Source organism: Orycteropus afer, unplaced genomic scaffold (genome assembly GCF_000298275.1).
Source record: "Orycteropus afer afer isolate SDZICR_OR568_19922 unplaced genomic scaffold, OryAfe1.0 scaffold00247, whole genome shotgun sequence".
NCBI classification, from domain to species: domain Eukaryota; kingdom Metazoa; phylum Chordata; class Mammalia; order Tubulidentata; family Orycteropodidae; genus Orycteropus; species Orycteropus afer.
Genome location: NW_006921834.1, coordinates 109622 through 121445, shown reverse-complemented (window position 1 = coordinate 121445; position 11824 = coordinate 109622). Strand labels below are relative to the sequence as shown.

The 11824-nt window shown below is 35.2% G+C and overlaps 1 protein-coding gene across 1 annotated transcript in view; it reads left to right on the top strand.

Moving 5' to 3' along the window:
- The first annotated feature begins 11224 nt into the window (after positions 1 to 11224).
- LOC103204392 (olfactory receptor 6C6-like) overlaps positions 11225 to 11824 on the top strand; it is a 1065-nt gene continuing 465 nt past the window's right edge. Inside the window, exon 1 of the mRNA XM_007949591.1 lies at positions 11225 to 11823. Coding sequence (XP_007947782.1) covers positions 11225 to 11823 — 599 coding nt within the window. The remainder of the gene's footprint in view (position 11824) is intronic.

The window sequence follows — 11824 nt, the reverse complement described above, 5'->3', positions numbered from 1 at the left end:
TGTTGATTGTGGAACCAAGTAATATGAAATCTTTGACAACTTCAATCTTTTCCCCATGTATCCTGATGCTGCTTATTGGCCTAGTTCTAAGGATTTTTGTTTTCTTTATGTTGAGATGTAAATCCACACTGAAGACTGTAGTCTTCGATCTTCATCAGTAAGTGCTTCAAATCATCCTAACTTACAGCAAGTAAAGTTGTGTCATCTGCATATCTCAGGCTGTTAAATAGTCTTCCTCCAATCCTGATGCAATACTTTTTTTCAGACTGGGCAATGGAAGAAATAAAAAAAAAAAAATGAAATTGAAAAATACCTTGAATCAAATGAAAATGAAAACACAATATACCACAATCTCTGGGATACAGCAAAAGCAGTGATCAGAGAGTAATTTATTGCAATAGATGTGCATATCAAAAAGAAGAAAGAACCAAAACCAACATCTTAAGTAAACATCTTCGACAGTTAGAAAAACAACAGAAAGAAAAGCCCTATAGTCACAAGAAGAAAAGAAATAATAAAGATTCAAGCAGAAATAAATGAAATAGAAACTAGGAACACAATAGAAAAAAACACAAACAAGCTGGTTGTTTGAAAAAAATAATAAAATTGACAAACCTCTGGCAAATTTAACAAAGGCATAGGAGAAGATCCAAATAGCAGGAATGATAAATGAACATGGTGACCTCACAACAGAACAAACAGAAATGAAAAGTATAATATAAGGATACTGTGAAGAACTGAGGAGTTCTGGTAGCATAGTGCCTAAGGCACTTGACTGCTAACCAGAAGGCTGGCAGTTCAAACCCACCAGCCACTCCTCGCAAGCAAGGTTGGGTAATCTACTTCTGTAGTTATCACACCTCGGAAACCCAAGGAGGGGTCGATATGAGTCGAGACTGACTTGATGGTAAACAACAGCAACAACAACATGAAGAACTGTACTTCAACAAATTTGTAAACCTAGAAGAAAAAGATGGATTTCTAGAAATACAGTACTTACCTAAACTAACACAGAGTGAGGTAGAAAATTTGAAGAGACTCATAACAAAAGAAGTTGAACAGGTCATTAAAAAACAAACAAACAAAAAAAAAACAACAAATAAAAGTCCTGGTCCACATGATTTCACTGGAGAATTCTACAAATCATTCAGAGGAGAGCTGACACCAATCCTACTCAAACTCTTCCACAACATAGAACAGGACGGATTCCTCTGAAGTTCATTTTATGAAGCAAGAATAACCCTGATACCAAAACCAGGGAAAGACACCACTAGAAAGGCAATCTACAGACCAATATCTCTCATGAATATAGATGCAAAAAGCTTCAATAAAATCTTAGCAAATAGACTCCAACAAATATCAAAAAAATAATATATCATGACCAAGTGGGATTCATACTAGGTATGCAAGGATGTTCAACATTAGAAAAATAATCAACATCGTCCATCACATAAGTAAAATAAAAGAACAACATGGCCATATCAATTGATGCAGAAAAGGCATTTGATAAAATCCAACACCAATACCTGATTAAAAAAAAAAATTCTCAGAAAAATAGGAATACAAGGGAAATTCCTCAACATAATAAAGGACATATATGCAAAACCAACAGCCAATATTGTTCTCAGTGAAGAGAGCCTGAAATCACTCCTCATGTGAACAGGAGCCAGGCAAGAATGCCCACTATCTCCACTTCTACTTAACATTGTATTGGAAGTCCTAGCCAGGGCAATAAGGCAAGGAAGGTAAATCAAAGACATCCACATTGGTAAGGAAGAAGTAAGATTATCATTATTTGCTGATGATAAGATCCCATACACAGAAAACCCAAGACACTCAGCAAGAAAACTACTAGAACTTATTGAAAGATTTAGTACAGTGGCAGGGTGCAAGATCAACATAAAAAAATCAGGTGGATTCTTCTACACCAGTAAGGAAGTCTCTGAAAAGGAAATAAGAAAATCAATACCATTTACACTGTTGTTGTTGTTATGTACCATCAAGTCAGACCTGACTCATAGTGACCCCTCCTTGGGTTTCTGAGGCAGTGTCACTATGGAAGTAGATTGCCCCATCTTCCTTCTGAGGAGTGGCTAGGTACCAAAAAGATAAGGTACTTGGGAATTAATCTTGCCAAGGACATAAAAGACCTATACAAAGAAAAGTACAAAACACTACATCAAGAAACTATAAGAGATCTACAGAAATGAAAGGACATATCATGCACATGGATAGGAAGATTGAACATTGTGAAAATGTCACTTCTACCCAAAATAATCTATACATTCAATAAAATCCCAATCCAGATTCCATCAACATTCTTTAAAGACATGGAAAAAGCAATCACTAATTTGGTATGGAAAAGAAAAGGACCTTGGATTAGAAAAACACTACTGAAGAAGAAGAAGAAAGTATGTTTCACACTCCAAGATCTGAAAACCTACTACACAGCCACAGTTGCCAAAACTGCCCTGTGTTGGTACAATGACAGACACTTAGACCAGTGAAACAGAATTGAGAACCCAGAAATAGATCCATCCACCTGTAGTCAACTGATCTTGGACAAAGGGCCAAAATCCAATAAATGGGGAAAAGATAGTCTCTTTCACAACTGGTGCTGGCAAAACTGGATATCTATTTGCAGAAAAATGAAACAAGATACATACCTGATACCATATGCAAAAACTAATTTAAGATGGATCAAAGACTTAAATAAGAAATCTAAAACCATAAAGCTCAACAATGAATAGATAGGGGCAAATTTAGGGGCCATAATTTATTGTATAAAGAGACTATCAAGCATAATCCAAGGTGCACAAACAGCAGAAGATAAACTGGACAATTGGGACCTTCTTGAAATTAAATTCTTATATGCATCAGAAGACTTCTCCAAAAGAATAAAAAGAAAACCTACAGAATGGGAAAAAATATTTGGCAATGACATATTGGGCAAAGGACTTATCTCTAAACACCTGAACATCAAAAAGACAAATAATCTTATTTAAAAATGATAGAAGACATGAACAGGCACTTCACCAAAAAAGATATTCAGGCAACCAACAAACATATAAGGAAGTGTTCACAATCTTTAGTCATTAGACAGTTGCAGATCAAAACGACCATAAGATACCATCTTACCTCAGCATTAATAGCAAAGGTCAACAAGACAGAAAATAACAAATGCTGATGTGGATGTGGAGAGATTGTGACTCTCATACACTGCTGGTGGGAAGGTGAAAGGATGCAACCATTGTGAAAATCAGTCTGGTGATTCCTTAAGAAGTTGGAAATAGAAATGCCATTTGATTCAGCAATGCCATTATTGGTATACGTCCTAAATAAGTGAGAGACAGGACACAAACAGATATATGCACACCCATGTTCATTGCAGCACTATTCACAATAGCTAAAAAATGGAAACAACATACCTAGGAACAGATAAACAAATTGTGGTACATACACTGTTGAATACTGTTGATGTTGTTAGGTGCCGTTGAGTCATTTCTGACTCATAGTGACCCCATGCACAGCAGAACAAAACACTGCCTGATCCTGCGCCAGCTCCACGATCTATACCTGAGCCCATCATTGCAGCCACCGTGTCAATCCATCTGGTTGACGGTCTCCCCCTCTTTCGTCGAACTCCCACCCTTCCAAGCATGACATCCTTCTCCAGGGAATGGTCCCTTCTGACAACATGACCAAAATAGGTGAGATGAAGTCTGGTCATTCTTGCTTCCAAGGAGCATTCTGGCTGCACTTCCTCCAGGACAGATCTGTTAATTCTTTAAGCAGTCCATGGTACTTTCAGCATTCTTCGCCAGCACCACAACTCAAAACATCAACTCTTCTTCAGTCTTCCTTATTCATTTTCCAGCTCTCACATGCATACAAGGCAATTGGAAATATCATGGCTTGTGTCAGGTGCACCTTAGTCCTCGAGGAGACATCTTTGCTCCTCAGCACTTGAAACAGTTCCTTCTAGGTTGACCTTCCCAATGCTACACGCCGTCCAATGTCCTGACTGCTCCTTCCATTGGCATCGATTGTAGAACCAAGCAACATGAATTCTTTGACAACCTCAATATTTTCTCCATTTATTGTGATGCTGCTTATTGGTCTAGTTGTGAGGGTTTTTGTTTTCTTTATATTGAGACATAATCCATACTGCATGGTAATGTATCTAACAGTGTTCCTTTGCTATTCATTAGGTTTTCCCTGGCCAATTCTTTGAGAAGTAGATGGCCTCTTCCTTCTTCCTAGTCTGTTTCAGTCTGTAAGCTGGGCTGATACCTGTGCACCATGTGCATCCCCCTGGGCTTGAAACACCAGTGGTTCAGCCTCAAAACTCACATCAACACGTCACCATGGTAGGACAAACTGACAGACAAGTTTGTCTACCTGTTGGAAACCTCTTGTACCACCCTAACCTGGGTCCCTGTGGTTGACACCTCCTCTGTTTGGATTCCTGGGCCTTTTAAGCCCCTTTCTCCTGCTCTCCTGCCCCACTGCTTTGGGCATGCCTGAGTTCCCTTTCCTCACCTGGATCCCTGTGGCTGACTGCTCCTCTGTCCAAGTTCCTGGCTTTTAATCCCTTTTGTGCTATCCGCCCACCCTGCTGCTTTGGGTGTTCCTGAGTTCTCTCTGTTCACCTGGATCCCTGTGGCTGACTGCTCCTCTGCCTGGGTTCCTGGCTTTTTATCCCCTTTCTCCTGCTCTCCCACCCTGCTGCTTTGGGCATGCCTGAGTTCCTTCTCCCCACCTGGATCCCTGCAGCTGTGGAATGCAGACTATGGCAAATGACAGTGGAATACTAGGTAACCCCAAAGAATAATTAAATGAAAATGAAATATGGAGTCTGAACTAACATAAATTGTCCATTAATAGCTTCCAATACATGGTATCCTTTTTTATAATTCTTTATTACTAGTATGTTTCACTTTTCAAACTTTGTTTCATGAAAAACTGTTCTAAAGAAGCCACTACTTTCTTTTCTATATACACATTTTTTAACTTCAATTTTCTCTTTTTTTTTTTTTTTCAGGATAGTTAAAAGAAATGGAGCTAATGTTTTCAAACCATCTATTTTATATTTTAAATGTTGTAAATATCAAGACTAAAATATATTGTTTAATTTGCACTGCATTTAATGTATTATATTTATATAATGCATAATTTAGTATATTATTATGTACTTAATAAATATCTATTCATCATCACGTTCTACACTCTAATTTATATTAACATTTTTATACAATACTATTTTCTAGTATCATTTGTATATATATATATATATATATATATATATATATATATATATGAAAAAAAATAAAGTAGTAGATAACTTTTCTGCAAATAAATCATTTGGGAAAAAAAGAAACAAAAACTTCACAGAGGAGAAATCTGATAATTGTGAACTCAGCCAGGTGATTAAGATTAACTAACATCAACAGTGCTAAATCGTGTCAGTAGTAAGTACCGTGATGTGATGTGAAAAAAAATTGCACTTTTACATTTTGTTTTCACCATGTGTCCCTGGAACCCATGCAATTAGTAGGGATCATTCTCATGGACTGCAAGCTGTGCCCCTTAGCCTTCACTGTGAGAGGAACATGCATACGCAAACTGTGCTCCAGGAGACCTCCATCTCCACTGCCAGGGATATGCCAATGGCAGACCATATGCCAGGCAGCTACTGATTTTGTGGTCAAGAAGTAGACATGCATAGACCATACAGTAGGCTCCTGCCATCTCTGTGGGCATGTGCCCTGTGGATTGCCATCCTGCAGGAGCCAATACAGTTTATCCAGTGACTACGGACATGCACTCAAGAGGATTGCATGCTAGTTGTTTGCTGGCATTGTGGCAAGCAATATGCATCCCAGTATATAGGAGGTCATGTGCCTCCTGCTTCAGAATCATAGGCAACCGTTAAACTCACTGCCATGGAGTTGGATCTGACTCACAGTAACCCCTCCTTTGATTCCAAAGTAATATCACTATGGAAGCAGATTGACCAACCTTCCTTCTGCACCATTTTGTTCTCCCTACCCCATATTCTTCTTTTTCATTTGTTTATTTTTCTATTCTTTTCTTCTGCCTTTATTTTTACCTATTTTTTTATCCCTCATTTAAAAAATTTTCTTTTTTTCTTTCTGCTCCACCTAGTGGAAGGCAGACATTATCTCCCCATTAGTGAGCCATACTTGTCACACCAACTGCCTACATCCCCAGCCAACAAGCAAGTTCCACCTTCTGCTCCTGCACCTTTGGATCAGTGACAGACAGTGGACAATATCTGTTCATTCCACTTACTGTTGTTCTTCAAGACCAGCAAACAGAGGTCTATGCCTCTTCCCCTATCATTTATTCCACTCACCTGGAGACATGTAGAGGGCACCCCAGTCTGCCAAACTAGCAGACAAAGTATGAAGCCCACCACTCCTGCTTGAATATATCAAAACAAAGGAAAACAAACAAAATCAAGATGAAACAATTCAATACATAATCAGCAAATAAATACAACATATCCAAATTGTCTTGGAGACAGCAGACAACTTCAGACCAAACAAAGAAACAGGAAAATATAACACAAGTAAGTGACCAAAAGAAAGAATAGAAAATGTCTCTGGTGAAGAATAGATAATAGAACTACCTGATAAGAAATGAACCTGGGTTCCAGCACCAAAAAAAAAAAAAAAAAAAAAAAAAAAAGAAAAATGTTTATATACAGGACTTTCCAAGAGTTCAAGGAAACCACAGACAAAATGAAAGAAAACACAGAAAATATCCTAGAATAATTCAGAAAAACAATACAGAGCAAAATGACAAAATAAGTAGACACTTAGCAAACACCCTAAAAAGTGATTAGAAATCCAGAAAATTACCTGAAGACTTTCAGAGATAAATAAGATATTGGTAAGATAAAACAGTCAAATTAAATCAATAGAAGAATGGGTCAAAGTATTAGAAGAAAATCCCTATTTGTAGGAGGAATGATTAGAAAAAAGAATGAAGAAAACCTAAGATTTAGGTGGGAAATTGTCAAGAGGAAAAATTTACTTTTGATCTGAATTCCAGAACAAGAGGAGGCATAAATAAATAATAAAATCAAATCATATTTCATTTGATTGCTAACCAGAAGGCTGGTGGTTCAAATCGACTAGCTGTTCCTCAGAAGGAAGACTGGGCAATCTACTTCCATAGTGATACCACCATGGAAACCCAAGGAGAGGTTGCACAGCTCCAAGTTGACGGCAGTAAGCTGCTTTTTTTTTTTTTTAAATCAAGGAAAAAGTGAAAATTAAAATCTTTGAAAAGCTATGTCATTTTCAATTTTAAAAATCCTGGAAATAATTAGGAATCAATCTGATAAAAGATGTGTGAGATCTGTTTGCTGAAAACAGCACAACACTGCAGAGAGAGATGAACAAGATCTACAGTGACATTTTGTATTCATTGGTCAGAAGACTCACTATTCTTCAGATATCAATTCTCCTGAAATTGATATATAAATTTAATGCAATTTCAATCAAAATTCTTGAAGGATTTTTCTGCAGAAATTGTAGAATACCAAGCTGTTTCTTAAATTTATATGGATATGTAAAAGACCTAGAATATCCAAAGTAACTTTGGAAAAGAACAAAGCCACAGAACTAAAGTGATCGGATATTAATACTTATTGCAAAGGTGTAGTAGTAAATACACATTACAGTGTAGAAATGCATTAATTAAATTGAATAGGGAGTTCAGAAATAGACTACATCTATATAACTGTTTCCTTTTCTTTTTTTAAACAAAGTTTCAAAGGCATATCAGTGGAGAAAGGTTTTTTTTCAAGAATTATTTCCTTTGTTTATGCTGTATAACAGCAAAATGTTTTGGCTAGTATTTAACTCTTTGAATTCTTATAGTAGCCCTGAAGCTTGCTTATGAATGGATGACAGAAGTATATTGGTTTCATATTCAAACACCAGAAAGACTTTCTGGATTTGCCTTTGATGATTTTGCATTTTGAATTGTGACAGAATATTGATTTGCACTTTTTTCCTTGGAAGGGAGTTAGTTTAATAACTCTTCAAATCTTGATCTCCAAGATAATATATGTAACCAATCTATTTTTACTTAGTTCAAGTACATTCTTGTATAAATATTATTTACTTACTTCTGATATTGAAATTACCCTACATAGAGCCACATGCCACAAACCAAATATGCTACCAGAACTTTTCCATATTCCAAAAAGAAACATTCGCTTATAATCAAAACTATTATACTCTTATATTAACAGTATGTCACCACAATACACTACATTCCAATACAGTACATTAAAACCATCGTTTTAAGAGAATATCTGCAATATTCATGCTTGCTACAGGACTCCTAAATTATTTTCTTTTTAGAGCAAGTAAGAACAATTTTCTTATTGGCGAAAACTAGCCCAGCAAATTGTCTCAGATTGTCTCAGGTCTATGAAACATGTGATACTCTTGCTTTATGTTTCCTAGACCTTAAAATACAAAGCATGTTATATGGTTTATTTTTAAAAATAATTTGGAAAAACGATTATCTATTTGGTATATAATTAGTGAATATCAATCTCTAGGGGCATTGTTTTTTCTATCTTCCTTTTTTTTTTTTTTTGGAATTTTAATCATTCCCCTTGTGTCTTTATTAAGTAAAAGATAAAACTGTGGCTTAGCTAGAATCATAGTATATATTAAATTTCTGTATTTAAAGATAAGTTTTTATAGATTTTGATGTTTGATGTAACATTTTTATTTAAGGAAAACATGCAAAAAAATTTAACCAAACTGCAAAGAATGATAGCATTTTTTAATATCTGAATCCTGAGATGTGCATGACTGTGTGGGAAATCTTTTGAAACATTTAGTTTTCACATGTAACATTTTATTTCAATTCTACTGAAGAAAACATTGGATTTAACTTCTCTTTTACTAATTGAATATATGAGTATATATATTTAACATTATAATCATACTTAAGTAGCCTGTGTATTATATCATGTACCAAAGCAAAAATATAAATCTCAATATATGCTGTTTAAGGTAAGTCAATTTGTAATTTTAACTTTTCTTTATTAGAAATTTAAAAACTTTGGAAGTCTAAGTCAGGGAATTAAATTTGGTCTCAAGTTGTCCTATTTTATCTTTTCTTTTTTGTGCAGACTTAAAAACTTCTATATAAATTTACCATACCAAACTAAAAAACACTACCATCAAGTCCACTAGGGATCCCCTTTGGGTTTTCGAGGCAGTAAATCATTCCAGAAGTAGATTGCTCAGTCTTCCTTACAGAGTGGCTGAAGGTTTGAACTGCCAACCTTCCAGTTAGCAGTCAAATGCCTCAGGCACCAAACCACCCTTAAAGTATATAAAAAAATATAATACCATGGATTTCTAATACACAAATGAATCTGTGACCTTACCTACCTATGAAGCAAGAGTTACCTAAGATGCACTATGGAGGAAATATTCTGGTTTGAAAAATTTTAATTCAAAGCCTCATTTAGGCACATGTGGCTAGCAAAAGATCATTGGTTAATATCTAAAAGCAGTCTTCAAAAGCATACATTGACTAGCATCAGGAGTCCTGGCATGACAAGTTCAGATGCACATGTTGAAAATAAATATTTGTAATTACCTAATAAAATTGTATGCCTACAGCATCCATGATTTTGTTTATGCAAAATATTAATATTCATAGCCATTTGCTTTTTCTGATTTTTAATAAACACTTTCATAGCCAAGTCAAAATTAAAAACAATTAATTCGATTGCTTAGCACAACTTGAAAGATTGTGATTAACAAAAAACAATGAAAAGATAAAGAAACAACATCTTTACTAGTTATGTTTGGTTCACAACATCATCATATTCCATAATCAACAAAAGAACATACATTTTATTTTTATTAGGATAGAAGACTTATTGACACAAAAATAAGAGAGTAATGAAATAGAAATATTTTTATGTTTGAATGCAAGAACCAGCATGTGATCTCAGAAGCTTAGACTGGTAGAAAGCAATCACATACATTTCAGATGAAGATTCTAAGGATTCAGTAGCTATAAAAAGAATATGCATGAATAAAAGAATAAGTTCATGTAACTGGTAGAGCAGAGGAATATTTGAACACTTTAATTAAGAAAAAAGGAAAAATCATTTATGCGGCATTTGATTTTTTTCTACTATAGCATGCACACAAAAACAAAACTGGAAAAGTATAAAAGAAAGGCTTTATTATATCCTGGTAATTTTGAAAATTAAGTAAGTCCAAAAGGCTTGCTGAAGTGCAAACCAACTTATTAACAAAAATAACTTCCAATTAATAACTGTAGAGTGTTCCTCCAGCAATGATCAGTGACAAGGACAACAATGAGTGCTTAAAATAATTTTACATGCAAATTAAAACTGTTACTTCTTAATGTAACTTACATAACCATAAAGGAAAAGAAAAGAATAAGAATCCATCATAAATGAAAAAGTAAAAGGGAAAGGGAAATACACAAATATCTGTTTCAATTTTTTATTCCTGTACTACATTTCCTAAGTCATACAGACTTGAGGCATTTGTAATGATTTCCTAGGATATTTTCTGTGCTGAGTCTAAAAGTCACGGATAAAGTATTTGAATAGGCAAACAGCTTTTGTTATAAAAACTGAAGGAAAATGATACTTAAAAAAGTAGAAAAAGGAAATATGGAATGGACCTTGGTGAAGAATAAATGAAATTAACATATTAACTGAGATATTAGATATATTCAAAAATAGAGAAAAATAAAATTTTACTGATTATAGAGGTAAAATTCCAATGAGTGAAACCAAACACACTGCCATCAAGTCAATTCCAATTAATAGTGTTTCCAAGGCAATTGTTGAGTTCAAGCTGTTGATGTCCCCAGCAGCAGCCAAGAACTATGACCACTGCACCACTAAGGCTCCTTAAATGACTGATAAGTCCCCTATTAGATGGTAAGTAGGACTCAAATTTGGACAAAGGAAGAATCTTTGCCCACTCTTACAAAGATGATGAACTGGAGGACATGTTCATTTTCATGAACTCTAATAAATTAGTTTTTTAATATATTTGTACATGGTAACTTTCTAATATGCTTCTTTATCTGAATGTGAATAAAAAATGCATATCTTCTTACTTGTGATATTGCCTTTTATTTTCTCTAGATTTGGTAGGAAAAAAGAGAAATGAAGAACCAAACAATGGGAATAGAGTTCATTCTTCTTGGACTGACTGATGATCCTCGGCTGCAAACTGTGATTTTCCTGTTTCTCTTTCTCAACTATATTTTCAGCCTGATGGGGAATTTAATCATTATCCTCCTCACCCTGCTGGATCCTCGCCTGAAGACCCCAATGTATTTCTTCCTCCAAAATTTCTCCTTTCTAGAAATTTCATTCACAACAGTCTGCATTCCAAGGTTTTTGACTACCATTCTGACTGGAGACAAAACAATTTCCTATAATAGTTGTGTAGCTCAATTATTCTTTTTTCTTTTGTTAGGAATTACAGAGTTTTACCTTCTGGCTGCCATGTCCTATGACCGCTATGTTGCCATCTGCAAACCTCTGCATTACCCCATTATTATGAGCAGCCGAGTGTGCTATCTGCTTGTACTCAGCTCTTGGGTAACTGGATTCCTAACCATCTTTCCTCCTTTGGTTTTGGGACTCAAGCTCGATTTCTGTGCTTCCAAAACTATTGATCATTTCCTATGTGACTCTTCTCCTATCCTGCAGATCTCTTGCACGGACACTGAATTAATAGAATTGATGGCCTTCATCTTA